Consider the following 25,350-nt stretch of genomic DNA (forward strand, 5'->3'; position numbering starts at 1 on the left):
AAAAATGTATTTTCTTATAGGAATTTATTCCTATAATTTGTATTGATTGGGGACCCATGTCTCGAAACCCAATAAAAATTACAAAATTCAAAAGCCCATTCAACCACGAGTCTAACCATAATAATTTTACCAAAATTTAACCTTAACTCACTACAAAAAAAAGGGCCTAATTGCGGCGGTTTAATAGCGGGATTCAGCTCCAACCCCCACAAATTTCATTAAATAACAGGGGTTTACTTAACCGACACAAGGCACGCACTAATATTCCCCACACTTTTTTTTTGCTTCTTTTTTTTTTCTCTGAAAAATATACAAATATAACAAAACCTCAAAAGTTCCGCCACTTCTCACTAACTTTTTTCCATTAACTCAAGGTAAAGGTCTCAATTTTGAGAGATTAACTCAAATTTCATGATTCTTTCTACTGTATTTTTTTTAGAATTGAAAGTTTTGTGTGAATTTCTCATTCTGTCTGTAAGATTTGAACTCAATCCTCGTTTTTCCCTCTTTTTTCTTTGATTTTCCTCACGTTTTCCCCCTATAGCAGTGGCAAAGGCATCTCAATCACTCAATCGGATATAGCAATCGACAAGTATCTTCAATTACAGTAAGTATTTCTACCCTTTTTTGGTTTAGTGCAATGTTATTTCTACAAATGGGTCTTTCATCTTCCCCATTTTTGGGTTTGTATAATCTGTAAGTTTTGTATGTTTTCTATTGCATGTGGCTTTAATTTTGTTTTTGGTGTTGTTTTGCATACTTTATGTTAGATTTGGATTTTCTCTGTTTATTTGAGATTTTTTTGTTAAATTAGTAGAAAATATAATTTTTTTACACCATGTTGTATGAGGATTTATATGGGTCTTTCCAATAACAGTATCAATTTCTTTTACTGCTTTCTGCATAATGCTTGGATGGTTAATCAGCTCAGCAAGTGCCCACTCTGTTGTGAGCGATGAGGTATCAGTGCCAGCAGCAAATATGTCCTGTTAAAAAATGAAATCCAATCCACAATTTTTAGTCGTGTCGAACAAGAAAATTAAGTAAGATGTATGGAAGTAACAACATTGCAAATGATTTTATCATCATCAGAATTCTTTTAAGTTATCTGAATAGTCTACAAGCTACTGATTTTCAACTTTTATCACAATGAAAGAGTTTAAGAAAGAGGGCAACTTATGAATTAACAATTCAATGATAATTGGTGACAAAGTAGCAACAAAAAGCATATTCTGTTCCAAAATGAACTGTTTGATTATCATGATATTTGACATTTATCTCATTGCTTAGGCGTGATTGTAGTAGCTAGTGTATTTAGTTTTGTATTTTTTCTTCGATTTTCTAATTTGTATGCTTGTTGTTATTGCCCTTCTTTTTACCTATCTTAAATTGAGGGTCTTTCGGAAACAATCTTTTTGCCTTCTTGAAGGTAAGGGTAAGGTTTACGTACACACTATCCTTCCAGACCCCACTTGTGAGATTATATTTCAGTTGAGCCTATCAATTCTACTCTCTGCTCGTTAAATTTTTTCCCTCCACTGCTGGCCTACACTAAACCCATTTGAATTATTTTGGCATTTGAAAATTGTAAGTCCTTAAAAACAAAAACAAAAAAGGACTTGAAAAAGAGGGGCATAACAAAAGGTAAAAAGCTTTCACTCTATGGTTAGTTGGCACCTCGGCTGATCCTAAGCCATGTTAATGTGTGAGAATATGTTGGAGAATATACATGTTTCACATCGTATAAGAGTTAAGAGTTACCAAAATTGTTTCTAAGACTTTGAGTTTCTCTCTCAATTCAAGCGATTGAGTCTACTTTTACTCTATTGTATATTGTCGCCTCTCTCCCCCTCACTATTGAAATTTACTCTACTTCTTAACCTAAAATCCTTTAAAACAAATTAGAAGAATAAAGAGAGATTAAAATAGGTAGAAGAATAGCAAGTTTATTTACTTTGTTTCTCTATCTCAAATCTACCGGTACTTCATGAAAATTACAATAATCTTTTCTTAAGATATTTGGTTATGTTCTCTGTTAGAATTAATTAATTTTTTCATTTTCTGTTCTCTTAACCTATGCTAATAGACTACTCATTTCCTTCCTCATGAAACCTTATAGGTGATATTATTGCACATTAATCTAATTTCCAATAGATAAATCTTGGATTGGAATGCCAAGGAATCATTTGATAGACAAGTCGTTCCCTCAAAATTATGCCACTTGGGTTATGCATGGGAAAATGAATGTATTGCATAATTCTGAAAATATAGAGGTCACTCAAGATGCACCACCCATTGAAAATCCTGTAGAATTGTTGATTAATGAAGCATTCGGGGGCTTAAGGCATGAGAGTGTTTATGTAGGTCCATCACAAGTAGTTGGAGAAGAAGAAATGATACATAATATGCCCACTTCAAATAACAAAGATTTTTTTGAGTTGCTTAGAGATGGACGTCAAGAATTATATGAAGGGTCTAAGTACTCAAAGTTGAAATTTTTGTTAAAGCTTTATCACATAAAGTATTTGTCTGGGTTAAATGACAAGGGAATGACTATGATACTAGATCTACTCAGAGATGCATTTAAATTTGCAAAGATTCCTCATTCTTTTTATGAAGCCAAGAAAACCATCAGTAAGTTGTGTCTTGATTATATCAAGATAGATGCTTGTCCAAATGATTGCATATTGTACTGGGAGGATGATGTTAATGCAGAAGCATGCAAGTATTGTCACACTTCTAGATGGAAGCCCGAGAAGGAGAGCAGTAAAGAACATGCACCTGTTACAAGTAAGAAACAAAAGAAGAAGAAGAAGAAGAAGAAAAAGAAGAAAGCTGCAAAATTTTTGCGCTACTTTTCATTAAAATCAAGATTACAAAGATTGTTCATGTGCTCTAAGATTGAAGAGCATATGAGATGGCATGCAGAGGATGGTAACAAAGATGGAACCATAAGACACCCTACAGATGGTGAGGCATGGAAGAGGTTTAATACAACTTTTCTTGTATTTGCTTCTGATCCTCGAAATGTTCGATTAGGCCTGGCTAGTGATGGTTTCAATCCTTTTGGAACAATGAATACTAATTATAGTATTTGACTTGTGATTTTGGTTCCATATAACCTTCCTCCTTAGTTGTGTATGAAGCAACCAAATTTTATCCTCTCAATGATCATTCCAGGTCTACGTACAGTAGGGAATAATATAGATGTATACCTACAACCCCTTATTAAGGAGTTGAATGAGTTGTGGAGTGAAGGTGTGGACACTTTTGATTCATAAAAGGATGAAATGTTTAGAATGCGAGCAACTCTTATGTGGACAGTTAGCGACTTTCCTGGACTTGATATTTTATCGAGTTGGAATACACATACTGGTCTTGCATGCCCCTCTTGTAATTTTGACGCAGAACTTTGTGGACTTCGTCATAGTAGAAAGTGGTATTTTATTGGCCATCGTCGGTGTTTGGGAAGAAATCATAAATTTAGAATGAAGAGACATCGTTTTGATAAAAATGTCGAAGAGAGGACCCTTCCAAATAAGTTATCAGGATCAGACATTTTGCAACAAGTGAAAGATATCAATGTCACATTTGGAAGACAAGCAGAATTGAATGATAAAAGGAAAAGAAATAGGAAAAAGAGTGTTGGAGAAGGTGTAACTCAACAATGGAGAAAAAAAAGCATATTCTTTGATCTTCCATATTGGGAGTCTAACTCATTGCGCCATAATTTAGATGTTATGCATATTGGAAAGAATGTGTTTGATAATATTATATACTCTTTGCTAAATGATAAAGAAAAATCAAAGGATCATGTTAAGGTTCGAAGAGATCTACAAGATATGGGTATAAGGCGTGATCTTTGGCCGGATGAGAATGATGAATGTCGGCTTGGTGCATTTACAATTCCAAAGGAGAAGAAACTGGCCTTCCTCAAGACTTTGAAGAATATCTCAGTGCCGGATGGTTATTCAAATAATATATCTCGTATTTATTTGGATCAAAAAAGGATCTCTGGATTAAAAAGTCATGATTGTCACATCCTTATGGAACAATTATTACCAATAGCAATTCGCAAACGTGCTTCCAAACCAGGTTGTTGCAATGTTGGTAGAGCTTTCCTCCCTTTTTAGGCATCTTTATCTGAAAAGCTTAAGCCTCTTAGACCTAGAAAAGCTACAAAATCGGATTGTGGAAACTCTTTGCCATCTAGAGATGTTATTCCTTCCATCATTTTTTTTACTATAATGGTTCATTTAACTGTTCATCTAGTGGATGAAGTAATACAAGGTGGCCCGGTACATTATCAGTGGATGTATTTTGTTGAAAGGTAAAATATTTCTTATTCAAAATTATTTTAATAGATCTTGTAATAGTATTTCAATGTAAATGCTTATTTCAACGTAAATGATTCTTCTAACACTTAATTATTTCGGTTAGAGATTATTAGGTCATTTCAAGTCCCTTGTAGGAAACAAATCACAACCAGAAGGTTCTATAGCTGAAGGTTACATAGTTGAAGAAGCTCTAACTCTTTATTCTCGTTAGTTTGAGGGAATTGAGTTAAGGTTAAATCGACCTAAACGTGTAAACGATGAACCAAATCATAATGAGGCTTCTGAAGTGTCATCTATGTTCCTTCAACAAGGTAAACATGTTGGAGGCTCCACAACAGAACCATTGACTCTTTTGGAGAAAACTCAAGCCCATCGATATGTGTTACCTAATTGCGCAGCAGTAAAACCATTTATTGAGTAAGAAATTTGATTTGATTTGATTTATAAGAAATATTTAGAGTAATTGGATTAAAATTGATGCATATAACACCTTTGTAGTGAATTTAGACATCACATCAGAAGAAGTAGAGGCCGAAAACTTTCACCAACAGAGGTAGAGAGGAGAGTTAGTAAAAGGTTCCCTGATTGGTTTCCTAAGCGAGTGAGTGAATGATATTTAAAATGTTTCCTAATTGGTTTCCTAAGATTTCTTGTCTCAATTTGTAATTTTTAACAGAAATATATTATTTATTTAGATTATGAATCCGGATATAGCTGACACTGTCTCTGATGATATCAAGTTCTTAGCACAAGGTCCAACACAAGATGCAAGAAGATTCAGTGCTTATAACATTAATGGATTCAAATTTCGAACTTTGTCTAGAGAACAAGGATTAAAAACTCAAAATAGTGGAGTTTTTCTTGTCTCTCACACTTCTTGTGTTGCATCTAGTGCAGATAGATATGCAAGACAAGCAGACCTACCATATTATGGGAAGTTGAAAGATATTATTGAGCTTAATTATTATGGTCGGTTCAAGGTTGTTCTCTTTAAATGCCAGTGGGCTGACACTACTCGAAACAGAGGGTTCAAAATAGATGTTTGGAAGTTTAATTGTGTCAACTTCTCTAAATTGATCCACACTGGTGATCATGAGAATGATGATCCATATATTGAAGCACCACAAGCAAATATGGTCTACTATGTTGATGATGAAACTGATAAAGGATGGAGTGTGGTTGTACATCTAAAGCCAAGAGATTTTGTTTGATATGGGAGGGGTTGATGAAGAAGAAATATACGAGAATGAGCCATATCGACAACAAGAATTTGGACTTTTTTTTAATGTTGATTACGAGAATATCCAAATTGCAATAGAGGAGTATATGACTGAATAGATATAATAAAATATCCAAATTGCAATTGTAACAAGAATTTGGACAATCATTTTTTTTTTTGCTTGATTAGGATAGTTTGATTAGTATTTTTTTCTTCAAAACTTACTATCTTTTGGCTAAGAAAGTGATCTTTATTCTTTACGAAAATTTTGTGATTGTTTGTTGCTCGAGTTCTACGTAGAATTCAGTAAATGTTTGATAAGCTATTATAATGTGGATCTAACATGTTCAAACATTTCTTTGAATGTTTACTTTTTAACCATATTGGATTCTTATTTTATATATTTCTCAGTTACTACTGTTTTTAGGAGCTATATTTTATTAACTTGGTATTGTGGTATGCAGTTTGATCCATAGAGACTATGCAATCTTTCATGGTGTTGTTGTATTTGCTAATATTGAGGTATCCTTCTTGTGTGAGAAGTCGTTAGGGCAATTGATGGTATCAATAACTTACTGAAAGTTCTTAATTTTTTTGGTTTATTTGTTAAGACATTGTGGCACTGTTGAATGAATAGCAGTTGCCCATATATCATTGTCCCTGTAGTTATTAGCATGCTAAAATACCAGCTATGAGAAAGAGAACTTCAGTAAATTTATGTGTATATCTTAAATTAGATTCCAACTTGCACACCATTCTTTTATCTTGAAGTTTGTAGATTTTCTTTGCATTGCTTATTAAATTCATTCATTATTGAATTGCAATATGCCAAGGTTCAAGCGTTTGCTGAAAAACCAAAATTCAGATCAGTCAGTATCTACTTCACAAGGTATTGAATCAACACTTTCTTTTCTTCAATCAACGCCTTGAATGCCAACACATCCGACCACATCAATTTTTGCCACAACACATCTGGACCCATCATTTCAGCCCACATCACAGGCAGCTCCAACATTTCAGTCGGCATCACAGCCGTCTCGATCAGTTCACTCAACATTCCATCCAACTCCAATGGATCAGGCCTCATCACAATCAGGTCCAACAGTTCAGGCCTCATCTAGAAAGCGTTATGGGAGCCATTGGACTGTAGAAGCAATAGGTAAATACTTTTGACTATTAGTACATATTCAACAGTCCCTTCTAAGTCCCTTCAGATCTTACGTAAAAGTTGGTCACTTTGAATTTTGTGATGCAATTGCAGTACTTAGCAGGTTTTCTCTGCATGCTCGCCTTTAAAATAAAATTTGGACAATTTCATGTGCTTTCCAAATTTGCTTTTACGCTTTTTGGTAATACTATTAGACACTAATCCTAATATGGTAGATGTTGTTGAGAACTCATCAGATTTCAATTTCTTGAATGGGCTACAAATAGGCTTAACTTGTGGAGTGTATCTGAAGACCCACTTAAAAGTAGAGCTGAGATTTATTGATAATGTGCCGGTTGGAATTTCGCTGGATCAATGAATTTCTTTTGTTGATTACCAATATAAAGATTCAACAAAAGTACTTATGTAACTGCTTCTACTAGCCTTTATAATTATATTATTGTTTGTTCTTTTAATTGAGTTTCAAGTATATTTTTATAAGGAAATGAGTAAAATAAATGCTGAAAATAGAAAAAAACAGACGATTCCATACACAGGTGGTTCCAAAGCCAATGCTACGAGAAGGGCTGAAATGGTGAGTAAATTAACTTACTATGTAACTATTTCTAAGTAGTAACTAATTCTGATTTGATTTTATTTATAGATGGCTCAGACTGGACAAATGCCTGGACGAGCACAAATATACATTGCTACTCATAAGAATCAAGATGGAGTATATGTTAATGAAGAAGCAAAAGAAATATGCGTAAGTTTTTGTGAATTCTTAGCTTATCTTAAGAAACAAATCATGAGGACTAATGAGTATGCTAGATAATTGAAGTTTACTCAAACTTGATATATTCTTCAAAAACTTCCCTGAAAGTAAGGTAATATTTTTAGCCCTGTGCTTCTAATATCTTCATTACTTTCGAGTAAAAAGGAGAGAACATATACCTAAAACATTCAGGTTTTGGGGCCATATTGGAGTTTTCTTATGTCTTGATGGATCACATTTAGATACAGTCTGTCGGTCCAATAGAACTGAACTATTTTCATATCGTTCAATGCCATCAACTGTTCTGGCATATTTAAGCCTCTCTTCAGTTGGAAGAGCAAAGAACTGTTTGCTAATATCACACACTTTGTCAAGAAATGAATCTTCTATTCCATAATTTATGACCTGAATTTCAAATATTACCCCATATATATATATATTACTCTTAAACGTGATGACTAGTGCTATTTTTATTTAATTATTTCATTTTGAAAATTTTAGAAAATCTTGTATATGGAGTATTCTAATTAATGAAGCAGAGACTAGAACCATAATAAATCCTTGGGAATTACTCTAAGAAGTTGCTGATCAAAAGGATAATATTTCTAACATAGGTTGGACAACTAAGCCTAGATTGGAAACAAGTGGGCGTGTCAAGGTTTATATAGTTCTGCTGATTAAGATATGTATATTTTGACACTAGACAAATGCATTCCTATTGGTTTAGTTGTGACAATGAGTTTTGTATGTGTAGAAAAAAATTAAGTTAGATTTGAGCCAAAGCACCATAGACTAGTCTCAAATTTCACCAAATGATGCCGTTGGTAAGGTGCTAGGAAAAGAGCACTCTAGAAGGGTGAGGTATTTAGGATTTGGCCCTGTCCCTAGTAGAGTTTTTAAACAAGTAAGACCTCGTTTTGGTGGTACAAGTGCTTCAAGTAGTGAAAGTTCATGTTCGTCCCAATGTCAACATAACCATAATCAAATGATGAATGCTCATAATCAAATGATGAACGCTTTCAAGGCATATATGATAATGAAAGAAGGGACGATACCAGAACAGTTTGCGGGGTTCTTTGCTTCTCCTTCGACGGTTTCTCCTACAACGGTAAGTAAAGTTCTTAAATTTTTATTCACTTAAATTTGTCTATTTGCAAAGATAGAGTGGCTTAGATTAGTACTATTCATGTATGTTGTATCTGTTTTCTTTGTATAACTCCCCTTTCTCTATTATATTTTTCTTTCTGATTCTAGCATGAATTAGTCTCACTTTCTAATGGGATGCACAAACATCTTTTTTCTCAATCCAATAATAAAAAAAAAAAGACTGCAATATTGATCTAAATTTGAGTTTTAGGTACAAAGGAAGCTTGAAGAATTACACTTATTTACTTACAGTATTTAGTAGAACTTAGAGTTACTGCAATTTCTGATTCTGGCATAATTTTTATACTTTGCCTTTTTTATGCAGCCAAGTGATGCGGACAGTGAACCCCTTTCGCCCATGGACGCAAGAAGATCATGTGGTGATAGTAATTGTATAGTTGAAGCAGATTTTAGAATGTTGGAGTGAATGTTTTGTGTTTAAAATAGTTTTTGAGTGTGATGATGCTACTTAATGTTAACAATTTAGTTTTAAAGACTAATGATATTTTATGATAACGTTTTGTGATTTTACGATATGTTATCGATATCTTTTAACTTTAAAATGCATTTTTTTGCTTTGATTATGATTTACAACTTAATTAGTGATTTGTTCAATAAAATATGAATTTAAAAATTCAATAAATTATTGAGGTTATGACTGACATGAACTTTAAATATAAGCTAATAAAAAAGAATAAAAATTATATTGTGGAAGTTTAAAACCGCTGCAATTCATAACTGAAAATTATTTTAAAAAGATTTTAATTTTAGATCTACGGGGTCAACCGCCGCGAAGTAACCTCCGCTATTTAGTTCTGGCGGTCACCAAATAACTGCCGCAAATCGATTGCGGTGACTCTTATTGTGGGGGTTTTAATGACTGTCGCAACAACATATTGCGGGGATTTTAACTGCCGCAAACCTTAAAAATAACCCCCGTAATTAGGCCCTTGTAGTGACTCGACCCTCAAATCTTCAAATTAAATCGAGAGGGTTTTCCAAAATTTTCAACTTAATTCACCCATTAAATGATGGATTCAAAGGCATAATCATGGAAATTAATTAAAACTGGATAAGAATCACTTACCCCAAATACCCACGCAAGAATATCTCCAAAAATCGCCTTCTACGGAGCTCCCAATTCAATTTTGTGTTATGAACTCAAAATTCCCGTTTTGGAACTTTTAATTCTGCTCAGAAATGCCTTCATCGCGTTCGCGGCCATGTCTTCGCGTTCGCGAAGCGCAAAAAAATATGCAGCCAAGGTTTCTTCTTCGCGTTCGCGATCTCTTCATCACATTCGCAATGCCTTCCTACCTCTGCCCTTCGCATTCGCGAGACATGAGCCGCGTTCGCGAGACACGAGCCGCGTTCGCGAAGGCTTAACACCGGGCAGGCCCCAGCTCCCTTTTCTCTTCGCGTTCACGTTAGCCCACTCGCGTTCGCGTAGGCTTCCTCAATCTCTACTTCGCATTCGCGTCTCCTTGCTCACTTTCGTGATGGGTAAATCCCAACAGCTCAAATTTCTTCTTCGCGAATGCGTGAGACCCTTCGCGTTCACGAAGAACAATACCAAACACTACTTCCAGCAGTGGCAAAACAAGGAAAAATGATCTGAAACCATCCCGGAACTCACCCGAGCCCTCCGGGACCTCAACCAAATATACCAACAAATCCTAAAATATAAAACGAACTTAGTCGAATCCTCAAATCACCTCAAACAACGCTAAAACCATGAATTACACCCCAATTCAAGCCTAATGAACATTAAAATTTCTAATTTCTACAAACGACTCTGGAACCTATCAAATCACGTCCGATTGACCTCAAATTTTGCACACAAGTCATAAATGACATAACAGACCTATTAAAATTATCAGAATCGGATTTGGACCCCGATATCAAAAAGTCAACCCCCCCCCTCCCCCGTTCAAACTTCCCAAAAATTTGACTTTCGCCATTTTAAGCCTAATTCCACTACAAATCTCCAAATAATTTTTCGGACATGCTCTTAAGTCCAAAATCACCATACGGAGCTATTGAAATTATCAGAATTCAAATCTGAGGTCGTTTACATATAAGTCCACATCCGGTCAACTTTTCTAACTTAATTTTTTCAATTATGAGACTAAGTGTCTCATTCACTCCGAATTCCTTTCGGACCTGAACCCACTAATCCGGTAAGTCATAAAATAATGGCAAGACATAAATTGAGCAGTAAATGAGGGAACAGGGTTATAATACTCAAAACGACCGGCCGGGTCGTTACATTCTCTCCCTCTTACACAAACATTCATCCTCGAACGGGGTTAGAATCATACCTGGAGTCTCAAATAGGTGTGGATATTTATTCCGCATCTCCTGCTCAATCTCCCAAGTAGCTTCTTCGACTGGCTGGCCTCTTCACTGTACCTTAACTAATGTTATGTTCTTTGACCTTAGCTTTCGAACTTGCCGGTCTAAATTAGCCACCGGCTCCACATCATAAGTCAAATTACCGTCCAGTTGTACTGTACTGAAATCCAGAATATGAGACGGATCCCCGACATACTTTCGGAGCATGGATACATGGAACACTGGATGAACACCTGATATACTAGGTGGCAAGGCAAGTTCATAAGCCACCTATCCAATTTTCTTAAGTATCTCAAAAGGCTCAATATACCGAGGGCTCAACTTGCCCTTCTTCCCGAACCTCAACACACCCTTCATGGGTGAAATCTTGAGCAGAACCTTCTCCCCAATCACGTAAACGACATCACGAACCTTCCTGTCGGCATAACTCTTATGTCTAGACTATGCCGTGCGAAGCCGTTCCTGAATCACTTTGACTTTCTCTAAAGCATCCTGAACCAAGTCAGTACCCAATGGCCTAGCCTCACCCGGCTCAAAATAACCCACTGGGGACCGGCACCGTCTCCCATACAAAGCCTTATACGGAGCCATCTGAATACTCGACTGGTAGCTGTTATTGTAAGCACACTCCGCGAGTGGCAGAAAATTGATGTGCACACAAAAATATGTGCAGAAGATTAGCATGAGTACACCACAATGGTACCTAGTAAGTGCTAAATCTAACCTCGGTAGAGTAGTGACGAGGTCAGGTCCGAACCCTACTGGAATATAATAATAAGACAGATGATATAATAAAATGAAGTAAAACGGAGAATTTGACAAGAATAATTCACAGAGAAATAACATCACAGCATAATGAGATAACAACATGGGGCGCTCCCGAGATACCGTCTCGTAGTCCCAAAAGTAAATACTCAACAGGGGATCTCCTGAGATGCGTCTCGTAGTCCCAAAAGTAAATATGCGAGGAGATCTCCCGAGGTACCACCTCGTTGTCTCAAAAGTAAATATGTGAGGAGATCTCCTGAGGTACCGCCTCGTAGACTCAAAAGTAAATGTACAGGAAAAATTCTCGAGGAACCGCCTCGTAGTCTCAAAAGAAAATGTGCAGGGAGAACTCTCGAGGAACCGCCTCGTAATCTCAAAAGTAAACGCACAGCTCAAACCGGTAAATACAACAGTTAACAGCAAGATTCTACAGTTAATACTGATAAAGAACAAGGAAAACGGAAAATAAACTAGGCATGCATCACAGAGTTCAAATAAGTAGTTAAAGCACGTAGACATGCGATATTAAACTAAATAGGATAACTACACACATTGAAATAGCTCAATTAAGAATGAAAACAGACTAAAATTCTAACTTCTACATTCAATGCCGGAACCTATAAAATCAAATCCGATTGATCTCAAATTTTGCACACAAGTCATAAATGACATAACGGACCTATTCAAATTTCCAGAATCGGATTTCGACCCCGATATCGAAAAGTCAATCCCCTGGTCAAACATTTCAAAAATTCAACTTTCGTCATTTCAAGCCTAATTCCACTACAAACCTCCAAATAATTTTCCGGATACGCTTCTAAGTCCAAAATCCCCGTACGGAGCTATTGGAATCATCAAAATTCTATTCCGGAGTCATTTACATATAGGTCGACACCCAAACTTGGTTCGGAACTACCCCGAATCACACCCGAGGCCCACAGGACCCCGTCCAATCGTACCAACCAGTCCCAATACATAACACGAACTTGCTCGAGACCTCAAATCACATCAAACAATATGAAAACCATGAATCACACCCCAATTCAATCTTTATGAACTTTAGAACTTCAAACTTCTACATTCGACGCCGAAAACCTATCAAATCAAATCCGATTGACCTCGAATTTTGCACACAAATTATAATTGACATTACAGATCTATTCCAACTTTCGAAATCGGAATCCGGACCTGATATCAAAAAGTCCACTCCCGGTCAAACTTCTTAAAAACCTTTAAATTTCTAACTTTCGCCAAATGACTCCGAAATTACCTACGAGCCTCCAAATTAATATTCGGGCACGCTACTAAGACCAGAATTACCATACGGAGCTATTCCCAGACTTAGAATCTCAAATGGACATCGCTAATATTGAAATACACTTCAACCCAAATTTATGAAATCTTTTCCCAAAATGCCGAGTTCCACAATAGGCGTCGAAATGCTCCCGGGTCATCCGAAACCCGATCCGGACATACGTCCAAGTCTGAAATTATCATACAAACCTGTTGGAACTTTCAAATATCGATTCCGAGGTCGTTTACTCAAAAGTCAAAGATTGGTCAATTCTTCCAACTTAAAGCTTCCAAATTTAGAATTTTCTTTCCAAATCAACTTCGAACTTTGTGAAATTAAATTCCGACCACACGTACAAGTCATAACACCTGAAGTGAAGCTACTCAAGGCCTTGAACCACCGAATAATGCGCCAGGACTCAAAATGACCGGTCGGGTCGTTACACGACCTTGTGGACAACTTCCTGGGATGGCTCGGTCTCGATCCTGTCCGGTGGGCGATTCTGGTTTTGGAGCTGGGCTATCGTTGCCTGTTGAGCCTGCAACATTTCGAAGATTACTCGCAGGTTGATCCCACTCTCTTCGCCGCCATGGGTTCTTTGAGCGGCCGATCGAACATCCCTACGGACATTGCCCTCGGGATCGGCAGCCAAATTTGCGTTGACGGCTACATGCGAACTGACGTCAATCGGATCCCATCAGAACTCCATCGAGATTGACCGGAGGTACGTCATTCCCTGGTGCTATGTTGTCATTCTCACCGTGGTGGCCTGAATCATTGTCGACGTGAAGGGGTGCCGATTGTGAGTTCGATATTTTGATCCTGGAATAAAAAACACTCCAAAAAATAAGTGTAAAATAGTGTGTGTTATGAAAGTTTGCACCAAATAATCACTATTATCCTTAGCCCCACGGTGGGTGCCAAACTGTTTACCCTAAAAAACGAATAACAATTGAATTTATACGCAATTTTTAAGATACTTGATATAACTATAGCTTCTTATTGATGGATACGAGACCCTTGTAGCAGGCTGGAAAAAGGTCTAGGCAAACAATGATAGTTTTGAATAAAGAATTTTTATTTTTAGAAAATCAAGAGAATGCTTTAGTTTTGACACAAGTGGGGTCGAATATTGATTGTGGCAGAAACAAAGTCACATTTGGAAAAGACAGGGTCCCACAAAGTTTGTGACTAAGGCCAAATTTTATGACGGGACTTAACTTTTTTTTTTAAAAAAAAAAGAGAATTTTTTTATTTGAATTCTATTTTTGTAGATTTTTTTTGATGCAAAGTTATTAATAATTTTTTTACGGTCAAGTTTTTTAATAAGTCATTCTCAATTGACAGAATAGTTAATCCATTTAGCCTCTATTGAGACATTATTGATCTTAGTTAAATTTATCAATTTTAATTTCGAAAAAATTATTTTCACTGAAGTAAAGGTAACAAGAGTTATTAACATTATTCTATAAGAAATATAGGCATTTGTTAAAGAATCATATCCTTTTATTTGATTGAGTATATCAATTAAACTGCTATCTTCTAATTGTACGATTTTTCTTAATACTTTTAATTCAGAAATTAAATCTAAATTATTCATGATAAAGACAATATTTTTCTAAATTTCCATCATCTAGTGATCTCAATTTTTTAACGCTAAATAGAAAATCAAAAATATTTCATATGCTTCGAATTGTTCGAAGTAAAAAAAATAGCTTTATCTACTATGTATAAAAAGTAATCAACTCTGAAGGACTCTTCGAGAGATTTTGAAATTTCATTATCAACACTCTTATCAAATTATTTCTTCCTATATATCACACATTTACTACGAAATTTGGGTTCAACATTCATTTCAAATTCATTTTCTTTGGCAGAAATCATAACAGTTGCAAATCCTTTTTCACTATATTTGTTAAGAAAAAAATTAAATTTTTTCACTTCACATAACTTTTTTTTTTTTTTTTGCTAACCTGATTTTTCTTCTTTTCAAGTTCTTTCAAAGTCTCAAAATAGTAATTATTCTTGAGAATATCGGTCTTATGACTCATTACAAATATTTTGTGGTTAAAAATTCTTAGAAAAGTACCTCAAAAGTAACACACCATGGTGTCCTCGTATTAAAGTTAGTTGACAGCTCGAAAAGATAAAGCGTGGGTCCATCCAACGCTTCAGATCCCGCTTTCATCACCTTCTTCCTCCCCAAAAAGGTAAACTATAAGCATCATTCAAATTCACCTGTAAATTCAGCAAAAACAAACCCTAAATTCTGCTCCTGTTCATATTCACACGTACACATATAGACTTTAGATGGATCCGGATTTGAAATTAATGTGTGCTTTCAAAATTTACAGATAGATAAACATATAAGCTACATATATAGACGCAGAGTTGGATCTAATATTTGAAATTAGCATATGTATAATCTAGTACATATACAGATTTTTAAATAATTTTTTTGATATGTGCATATACGATCTCAAATTTTACGGATAATTACAGATTTATGGATAGCCTTACATAATTGTGTATAATTCAGAGGAAGAAAGGTGGATAGGGAGAGAAAGAAATGGCGATACTCTACGCATTGGTAGCGAGGGGATCTGTAGTGTTGGCGGAGCAGAGCGGGACGTCGACGAACGCGAGCACAATAGCAAGGCAGATTCTGGAGAAAATTCCAGGGAATAATGATTCAAACGTGTCGTACTCACAGGACCGGTATATTTTTCATGTTAAACGCACTGATGGACTTACTGTTCTCTGTATGGCCGACGATGTTGCTGGAAGTAAGCCTTTGCCGTTTCTGTTTTGAATTCGAGTTTGTTCGTGTTTAAAGTCAAGAGCATTAATGCTGTTACATATTAGGATGTGTTTCAATTCATGTTTATGTTGATTCATCTTATATGTTATGTATCTTTACAATTAATCAAGGCATATCTAGAGATTATAGACGAATGAAATGAATTCAGACACGTTTTAACATATAACGGCATATAATTTCTTGGCTTTCAAGTGTTTGTTTAGTAGTTTATATGATAAAGTTGGACTTGTGATTAGTTGATTAAAATAGGCACGATATGTTTTGTATCGCGCTGCTTATGCTTGTAGTGCTGAGATGAAGTGCTTATATTTTTTTCTATCATCCATCTTAATTGTGAATAATATTCATTCACTTGAATGTATAGTGTCAGAAAGACGGAATCTTTTCCTAGTATTAAAATGAACTGGGCCTGAATTGAGTTGAGTGGACATATAACTCATTTAACAGAATCCTCAAACATAGTTGATTGCTTGATTGATTAGTATTGTTGTATGGTGTCAGAAAACACTGTATAAAAGAAATATCTTACTTAGTTCTGCTTCTAACTGAGATGAGCTTAAATGGAGTAACATGGTCATTGAGGATTCATATAACCTACCCCGACTTGCTTGAGATTGAGGCATAGTTGTTGTAGTTCCGCTTCTAGTTACCTTTGGATAAGTTGTGTTTGTCATCCCTATCTCAAAAAGTTGTGTTTGTCATCCCTTCAAATTTCATAGTTCATAATATGGGACCTAGTTCATTGTTTCTGACATACTGTGGCATACTTTTAGACATTAAATTAGGGGCACCATGTCTCTATGGATAGAAACAAGGAATGTGAATAGACAATTTTTCTCCCTGGTGCAGTTGTAGCCGGTAAATTTTTCCCTCAATTTATAGGAGAAGGATATGTGTTAACTACTTACTAGAATCTACTACCTAAACTATTTGGAAAAAGTGGGCTTTCAAAGATCATGTTTTACCCTTTGGTGCTTCCTAATCTATGCGTCTAATCTGTCCAAAGTGATTTTGTTGATGTGCAATACCGTCACCAGCAGCAAGTCGGGCTAAGTTAGAGCTTTTTGGTCATATATTCTACTGCACTTCTTCTGTAGAAGATGTGCCTTGTTCACATGTTGTTTGCACGGAATTCATATAGTTATCTTAAGATAACTATACTTCAGCGAGTGGGTGAAAGGGTATATTGAAAAAAGGACTCCTCTCAATGGGACTCATTCCTTAGCTTTAAATCCATTTTATTGTTCATAGAAAACGAAAATTTCCAGGTGAGTGTCGTCTTCGCAGCCTTGTGGTTTTTAGTTACAGAAATATCTGAATAATGTCCTGCAGCACATTTTTCTTTTCTTATAATGTACGGGTACTTTTGTTCTGTTTTTGTGGACATTTATTCTATCTCCTTCTTCAATATTTTTTACTTTGAAATTTCTTCCTTGGTTTTGTATCAAGTAGTACACCCTAACTTTCTCTTTTTAATTTATTTCTTTTGAAAACACAACAAGATTTATAGATAGATGTATGTTGATTTCTCCTTCAATTTAGTTCAAACATTTTAGCTCTTATATTAACACCAAAAATTTCATTTTACATTATTGATCTGTTGCCTTGAAAACTGTCATATATTGTGGATAAACTTCCGTGCAGGGAGAATTCCTTTTGCATTTCTTGAAGAAATTCACCAAAGATTTGTGAGGACCTATGGCCGAGCAGTTCTCTCTGCACAAGCTTATGGCATGAATGATGAATTTTCAAGGGTCCTTAGTCAGCAAATGGACTATTTCTCTAGTGATCCAAATGCCGACAGAATAAACAGGCTAAAAGGTGAAATGAGTCAGGTCAGTTCTCAATGTTGTTTAGGAAGCTTATGTGCTAGATGATGGCTTGTGCAAGAATCAACATTTTTCTCAATCTAAAGAGGCATGCAGCTTTCGATGCGATTGCCTGCCACTGAATTCCACAGATGAATTTTGCATAATTACCTCATCAACATGGAGACATGTATCCCTTGATATCATCAATAGTCCTTTATGCATTCCTTTGATGAAACTCTTATTGTTTTGACTTATTAAAATAGTTTTACTATTTCACTTGTCTGCTTGTACAAACTAGAAACTTTCAGCCAATCGTATTTACCAGCCATTATGTTTTTTGGATAAAGTTACCACCCATTATATTTTGGCATAAACTAAGAAGTCTGAAGATGTATGTGCCATGTAACAGGTGCGCAATGTCATGATTGAGAATATTGATAAAGTTCTAGAGAGAGGTGATCGTTTGGAGTTGCTGGTTGATAAAACAGCTAATATGCAAGGGAACACTTTCCGCTTCAGAAAGCAGGCTCGCCGTTTCAGAAGCACTGTATGGTGGAGAAATGTCAAACTCACGTATGTTGCTTCCATTACTTGTACGAAAGCTCCTTTTTGTTGTCTTTACTCTTTAATTTTGGGGGTGGTGTTCTTTCAAGAGTTGGATAGATTCATAATAATTAGATATCTTGTGCTGGTAGGATTTAATCTCTGATTCAAACAGTTAGGTTGTTACACGTGAATATCTCTTATAGTTGTTATGGCATCAGGAAAACTGTTGTGCTCTATTTGTTATGCTGTATTTTACCTAAAATGGTTTATAAAACTGATATAGCGCATCTTCCAGGTTCAATCTAGCGAAACAATCTTTAAGACGTGAATGAACCCAGATCTTATATCTTTTTCATTCTTTTTAAGATGTGAGTCCTAGACTGTGAGGATGATAGACTTTGAATGATTGATCAGTATGAAGCAATTCTAACAATGGAACCCTATGTATATAGAAGATTTCATAGGTCTATACTATACTCATTCTCTCAATATATTTGTACTTTGTTCTTGATGGTTTTTATTAGCTCAATCAGATTTAAGGACTCGCCAGCCTCATGTTATTCTTTAGTTTGTTTTATTGTTTAATCTTGTGATGTTTGATTTTTTCCAGGGTGGCACTGATATTCCTCCTCCTCGTGATAGTTTATGTTATTTTGGCTTTCGTTTGTCATGGGCTTACACTTCCGACTTGTTTGAAGTGAGGATTACTCGATCAGCATTACATCAACTGTTTTGTCCCAGGAACCATCTATTGTAGTGCAAATCTTTAATCTTAATTCATCTGGAGGTAAAAGCTTATATGCCTATTTTGGCATGGATCTCATGCTTGAGATGTAGCCATATATATATATATATATATATATTAACCGCTTGAAGTTCTTAAGCTTATAAACAAAGCTAAAACTCTTGGCTTGAGAAATTTATAATCTTGGCTCCTGTAAAGAAAATGAAGTGGTCAAATAATACATGATTGAGTCTTGGCTTGATATCTGTGCTGAAATACATCTTGATAATCTTTTAGTTTTGATATGCAATCCCTATATGTATTCTTATATAAGGCAAAGGAAGGTTGAGGTCGCATTTGTTTCAAAAGAAATTCAAAACTTGTTTAGGAGAAGTAATTTCAACATTTTGCGAAAACTGCTTTTCAACCAAACACTAAAACTTTTTTGTTTTTCATTTATGAGAAGTCTTGTAACTATGATAAGGAATCTCATTTCTAATTTTCCCACTTCCAAGATGTATACTCCATTTGAATACATAAACAACAATTTTCTAGTAGCATTTCATTTGTAAGTGGTAAAAGTTGGACGATGCGAGAATGCATGTTATCTTTTACCTTCAACATTATATCCTAAACAAATCTTTTGACTTAAGAGTCCAATAAGCTGCATTTCATTCATCTTTGTTTACTGAGGAAATACACACAAAAATATCGTGCACAGACTACCCATCTAATCTGCAAAGACTACTTCAATTCCATTCTTGAGTATGTATAAAGGGGCACAGCTCATTAGGACATGTGATGTATATTATGTACACAGACGCATTATAATTCTGCATTGGATGTTCTTTGTCAAATATTACAGTGAAGCCAAATTGTTGTCTTCAAGGGAAAACCTGTTCAACAGAGCTTCTAATTCTCGGAGTACAGCCTTGTAGTGTTCTTCGGATTGTGCCCCTTCTTCAACAACTTGCATGACATGTTTATGTAGAATATTATACAATTCCACAGGATTATTCACATCAATATGACAAAGGCCAGAATCTACTGGAAACTTACGTTTGTAATCTTTATCCCAACGCGATAGGATGTATTGTGATGGAATTTCTTGCACACCATTATAATCAAGTACATTCAATGCATGCCTGCATAAATAACCTTTGAAATTAAACAAACTGCAAATACAACGTATTTCCGCTTGTGTTGTCTCATAAAGAACCTCAAACTGCCTGACCTCCTCCTCACTTCCCTCAGATTCTACTCTTTCTTTCACAACAAATGTCATTATTGGCCCATTAATGTTCACTTGCCTTGTATTGAAACAAGAGTACATTCCTTCAACTTCTGCTTGGAACTTCTTGAATATTTCCTTTGTGAATATCTTTGAGAGCTGCACCTCAAAATTGCAGTTTGTTTTCAACTCAAAGCTTGAACTTTTCGACTCCATATCTGCCATTGCTTCTTTCATGTGCTTCCTTTGCAAGGCTAAATCATACTTATCAACAAATTCTTTGAATGAAGTGTGTTTATGTACAAAACCATCAAAGTATGGATTCAAGCTCTCGTTTTCTTTTATTGGCATGATTCCCATGAAGGAAATATCTTTTAAGTAGACTGGTACCCATTTTTCACGATCTTCATACAATGATTGAAGCCATTTATTGTCTTTGAGTCCATGCTGATTTATCATCTGACCCCACGAACATTCAAACTCAGTGATCTTCAAGGAAATATAAACTGCTTTATATAGTTGCGTCTTGATAGACTCGTATCCGTCCAATCCTCCCAACTTCTCTGGAAGACGCTGCATTATATATGATAAACAATAACAATGACGAGCTTGAGGGAAAACCGTAGAAACTGCAATTTGCAATGGTTTTGACTGATCTGTTACAATAACTTGTGGATGTCTTCCTAGCATACATGTATGCCAAGATCTGAATATCCAAATAAAGTACTCTACTGACTCATGTCCAAGAAAACCACATCCCAGCAAAACAGGTTGTCCGTGGTTGTTTACTCCAACAAAAGAAATAATAGGAAGTTCATATTTGTTCCTCAAGCTTGTTGTATCAATTGCAATTGCATCAGAGAAATAGTTAAAAGCAGCCCTAGACCTAGCATCAGCCCAGAACACATTTCTGAGGCATCCTTGATCATCAAGATCCATCAGATAAAAGAAGTTTGGATTTGTCAACTTCATTCGACAAAAATAATTATATAGTGCATTGGTATCCCCCTCTTTAAGCTCCAAATGCTTTGAGGTATCAACAGGAAGCCTATTATCCTTTTCCTTGATTTTTTGCAATCCATTACATGCAGCATCAACTGACATGCGGTACAATTTAATGGTATGTACTTCTGTAACAGGTGTTGATTCCTGCTGCTTCTTGGCAGCGAGAATCATTTTCTTATGCGACTTATAGAACCGTCTGATCTCTGGGCTTACTGGATGATTGTGCTGAAGCTCAACTTCAACAATTCTCCAGCTTTTTAAGTCCACAAGCTTAATTACTAGCATTGCAGGACAACCAGTTCTTGTTTCTGGCCTAGGATGATTTGCTCCACTTTTCTTCTTGAAACCTGCGCTACTGCAGCTGAGTTTCGCTCTATACCTTTCTTTCCTTTTTGATCTAAACCAAGAGTTGCTCACTCTAATACCAAATCCTTGTTCCTTGCCATACATGTTATAAAAATCATATGCTTCATCGAAAGACCCAAATTCCAGACCAATAGTGGGTTGTAGGGACTTCATTTTGGAATCTTTTTCATGAACTTCATCATCATGTTCCTCCAAGGAGCAGTCTTCTTCGTCCTCATATTCTTCACAGTCCTCAAACACTGGTTCACTGTTAAGACAAACTGCCTCCATCTGAAACATGAAATTAAAACCAGCATGGCGATGATGTTGACAAGAAGTAAATAAGAAAACGGTTTCTTTCTGAATCAGTTGCAACCTTCTTTTAAATAATCCAATTTGGAAAGAGGGGAAAGTTCAAATGTAGTAAAAACGTCACCACATTTGAAAAACTCAATAGATTGAGTTCCAAATTACGTGGTATATGGGAAACGAAAAGGAGATCAGAGTTAGACAAGTTTACTTAAAATCAAGATAAACTTGGAAAGTAGTAAAACTGAAGCGTATGAAGACGAGTAAAAATGCAAGAGAAAATGACAGCAGACACATTTGGAGAAAAATCTACACGGAAAAGCGGACTTTCCTTTATAACAAGAATTTCGTTTGCATATGAAATGCAGGAGCCAGTTAAATTTCCTGAGAAGAAGCATCCTTCTTTAGCAAACTTGCTTCAACTTATCCGAGCATGTGAACACCGATAACAACATGTCCCAATGGACATGCATATGCACTAGGAAAAGAAAATGCAAAAGAAACCACTGTTTCGACATCTCCAAAGGAGACTCTCGAAAAATGTATAGATACGCGCAAACACAACATTATATTCTTTCTCATTTGAGATACAATATAATCAAACATATTTTCTCAATTTTTCCTCCAGGCTTTGATCTTATTACTTGAACCAAATGCATAGTCAGTAGGGACGTTTTATTTCGTAAAGAATCCACCTATCCTGCCGGCATAAGCTAGAATTTAAATAAAAATAAAGCAGGTCCAAAGAGAGATATTGAGAGCCCAAGAAAATTCTAACGATCCACAAACACATTCATCTTAATATAAAACATACCTGTTTCAGATTCTACATCATCCATTATGATGGAGTGCAAGATAGAAAAGCAGCGAAATTTTCATTGATTTTAATATTTGATTTGTCATTTTGGAATACTCAGAAGAAAGCGGCTACCATCTTACCCAGAGAAAACAGATCTCCATGTCATCCTGAGGCAGCAGATAAAACACAGAAGCACGCACTATAAAATCTTATGATTTGACTAGTTTGGCACATGCACGGATACAGGGCGCAGAAAATAAGCATAACTAATCTGCTAGACTCATAAAAGTAGCAGTGAAAATAAAACATGTAATTGGGAGACAAGAATGGTCTAAAAGAGTCAGAGTAGCAGGAAGAAGAGAACCAATGGTGCTTTTGGCGCTAAAGAAAATGATCTTTGAGGTACACGAGCCAATCTCATTCCTTTTGATCTTCCAAAAAGCACACTACAATAGCAGCAGTAACACCAAACAAACATGATATTGCAGCTTTCACAGTAGAAGCCTGAAAGTCTTTCATTCCAATGAAACTACTCTGCTTTCTTGGGAAGAATCTTGCCTCAGCATGATCAATCAATATCCTATCTTTTTCTTTCTATCTCCCTTTTTCTTTTATTTTTTTTTTTACAAAAAAAGACTGTCTACTTCGTATAATTTCATCTAATTTAACGGCTGATCAGTCGGTTTTCTCAGTCAGAAAGATAGTCAACATAGCCCACTTCCCCCCTACGCAATCAATCACTATGCCTCAACCCCAAGCTACTCCTGCTTCGACCCTCCAAAGTTAAAAATATGTTCAAAGATGGTCCACTTAAAAGCACCACTTCTCGTGAAAATCATACATTAGCAGAAAAATGGTAAAGCACATAACGAGACATAACCCAAGTTAGGTTTCCATAGCTCAACAATTATCGAATCAGGTTGGCTGAAGAAGTACTTAAACTCATATCTCATAGAACTCTGCGCTGTGTTTCTGAGAAAACTTACCATGAGATCAAATATTCTAGACAGCTTTATTTAATAAAACCAAAAATCTGAATTGAACGATAACCAAACATAAGCTTACTAAGTTAATCCAACATAAACAATAAAACAATTCAAGGATAATTACACTAATAATAAGAAAAGCTAAAGATCACTTAACTTCAAACAAGGCCCATTTTTATTAACTGATCCTAATTCTCAGAAATTTCAACAATGTAGAGTTATAAAATGCTTCTAAAAAATTCAGGTAACCATATCAAACTCAGAATTTCTAGGAAATAAAGTACTACCCACAAAATAAGAATACGATCAGCAGGAAAAATAAAATAAAATTAAAAAGATTGTACCTTTAGTAGCAAACTGGACAAAAAATCAATTTTTCTAATCATCAAGAATTCATCTTCAAGTGGATATTTTTAGCTCAGCTGTTGACTAGAAACTTATCAATTTACTAATCAGGCTAGTAGTAAGCGCCGGAAAATGCGCGGAGAGGCTGGTGGCGGAGAATGGTGGGCGACGGAGGTGGAGAAGGTCGATTCGTACGACGGCTAGCGGCTGTCCTCAGCGAACCAAAATCGGGTTATGGGAGCCTGTGAGGGGTTAGAATTTGGGGAAATGTATATTTGCAACTACATCCTTGGAATTTGTCTATATTGCGTTATTGACCTCGAAGCATTTCAATTTCTGTGATCAATGCCCTCAAAAAACTTATTTGATCCGCGCTCAGTGTTTATACCCAATCAATTCAATTAATTGAATAATAGTTAAGTGATTTAATAAAGTAAAAATATATTAATTACATGGTTAATTGATGTTCAAATAGTGTATACGCTGACCTTAACCCTACCTTGGGGTAGAGAAACTGTTTTCGATAGACGCTCGGCTCCCTCCCTCCGAGAACTCCCCACCTTGCTCTTGGGGTGACTCGAACTCACAACCTCTTGGTTGGAAATGAAGAGTGTTTACCACGAGAGCAACCCACTTTTATTTTTTATTTTTTTTTCATTTTCTTATAATGTTATGAAAATAGCTCAAGCAAACACTATTTTCAGAGACTTAGAGAACTGAGTTTTCAAAGAGACTAGTTTTTTTCATGTCTTAGACCTTTTGCTTATTCTTATATTATATGTCAGAAATTCTAGTTCTGAATTTCCTTGCTTAGGAGCCATTTCTGTTCAGTTATTTGTTTAATGACGGTCCCAATCGCAGTGACACGTAGTTGCATGCCACCTCAGTTCTTCTTACTTATGCTCTCTTCTCTATGGGTATTTTTACCCTGTGTACATGTACCCATAAATTTGCATGCATGTAAATATGTAGCCAGAAATTGTAATCTTGGATCTTCATTTCCCCTGTTTTTAATTTATTAAGCTGGTTAGTAACAAATTAAGACCCATTTGATTATTTTCCGGCATATATAACATGTAAATTTAATCTCCATTTGAATATTTAATTTGACTTACAAGCTAAGGACCTAAGTCAATTTATCACAGCAACAACAACAACAATTTAATATAATCTCACTAGTGAGTTTGAGGAGGGTAGTGTGTACGCAGACCTTACCTCTACCCTGGGGTAGAGAGGTTGTTTCCGATACACCCTCGGCTCCTTTCCTCCAAGAATTCCCCACCTTCCTCTTGGTGTGACTCGAACTCACAAACTTTTGGTTGGAAATGAAGGGTGCTCACCACTATAACAACCCACTCTTGTCAACTATATCTTCACGGGTGCATCC

The 25,350-nt window shown here is 35.8% G+C and overlaps 3 protein-coding genes across 18 annotated transcripts; 2 read left to right on the forward strand and 1 right to left on the reverse strand.

Moving 5' to 3' along the window:
* The first annotated feature begins 260 nt into the window (after nt 1–260).
* Nucleotides 261–9,160, forward strand: LOC104113535 (uncharacterized). 11 transcript variants are annotated; one of them, XM_070177724.1, is made up of 4 exons: nt 381–4,754; nt 4,836–4,938; nt 5,033–8,586; nt 8,950–9,160. In XM_070177724.1, exon 1 carries the CDS (start codon nt 2,172–2,174, stop codon nt 3,096–3,098), a length of 927 nt encoding a protein of 308 aa, XP_070033825.1. In that variant the 5' UTR covers nt 381–2,171; the 3' UTR covers nt 3,099–4,754; nt 4,836–4,938; nt 5,033–8,586; nt 8,950–9,160. The 11 variants fall into 10 exon arrangements, 10 of the variants coding, with proteins under 10 accessions (XP_018632762.1, XP_018632741.1, XP_070033825.1 ...); XM_018777246.3 differs by adding an exon at nt 261–374 and having other exon boundaries at nt 548–8,586; XM_018777225.2 differs by adding an exon at nt 273–374 and having other exon boundaries at nt 545–8,586.
* A 5,933-nt stretch (nt 9,161–15,093) lies between these two features.
* Nucleotides 15,094–19,205, forward strand: LOC104113680 (vesicle-associated membrane protein 711-like). Of its 3 annotated transcripts, none has more exons than XM_009624100.4 (5): nt 15,094–15,251; nt 15,581–15,827; nt 17,507–17,697; nt 18,083–18,266; nt 18,830–19,205. In XM_009624100.4, the coding sequence occupies exons 2-5, from the start codon at nt 15,611–15,613 to the stop codon at nt 18,838–18,840; spliced, it is 603 nt and encodes a 200-aa protein (XP_009622395.1). In that variant the 5' UTR covers nt 15,094–15,251; nt 15,581–15,610; the 3' UTR covers nt 18,841–19,205. The 3 variants fall into 3 exon arrangements, with proteins under 3 accessions (XP_009622395.1, XP_009622253.1, XP_009622328.1); XM_009623958.4 differs by having other exon boundaries at nt 18,083–18,246; XM_009624033.4 differs by having other exon boundaries at nt 15,108–15,251; nt 15,544–15,827; nt 18,083–18,246.
* Nucleotides 19,206–19,584: 379 nt separating this feature from the next.
* LOC104113861 (protein FAR1-RELATED SEQUENCE 6-like) lies at nt 19,585–24,298 on the reverse strand. 4 transcript variants are annotated; one of them, XM_009624264.4, is made up of 3 exons: nt 23,963–24,298; nt 22,648–22,799; nt 19,585–21,815 (listed from the first exon to the last, which is right to left on the reverse strand). In XM_009624264.4, exon 3 carries the CDS (start codon nt 21,813–21,815, stop codon nt 19,803–19,805), a length of 2,013 nt encoding a protein of 670 aa, XP_009622559.1. In that variant the 5' UTR covers nt 22,648–22,799; nt 23,963–24,298; the 3' UTR covers nt 19,585–19,802. The 4 variants fall into 4 exon arrangements, with proteins under 4 accessions (XP_009622559.1, XP_018632649.1, XP_009622495.1 ...); XM_018777133.3 differs by having other exon boundaries at nt 19,585–22,533; nt 23,963–24,275; XM_009624200.4 differs by lacking the exon at nt 22,648–22,799 and having other exon boundaries at nt 23,963–24,276.
* Nucleotides 24,299–25,350: the final 1,052 nt, after the last annotated feature.

Source organism: Nicotiana tomentosiformis, chromosome 6 (genome assembly GCF_000390325.3).
Source record: "Nicotiana tomentosiformis chromosome 6, ASM39032v3, whole genome shotgun sequence".
Taxonomy (NCBI): domain Eukaryota; kingdom Viridiplantae; phylum Streptophyta; class Magnoliopsida; order Solanales; family Solanaceae; genus Nicotiana; species Nicotiana tomentosiformis.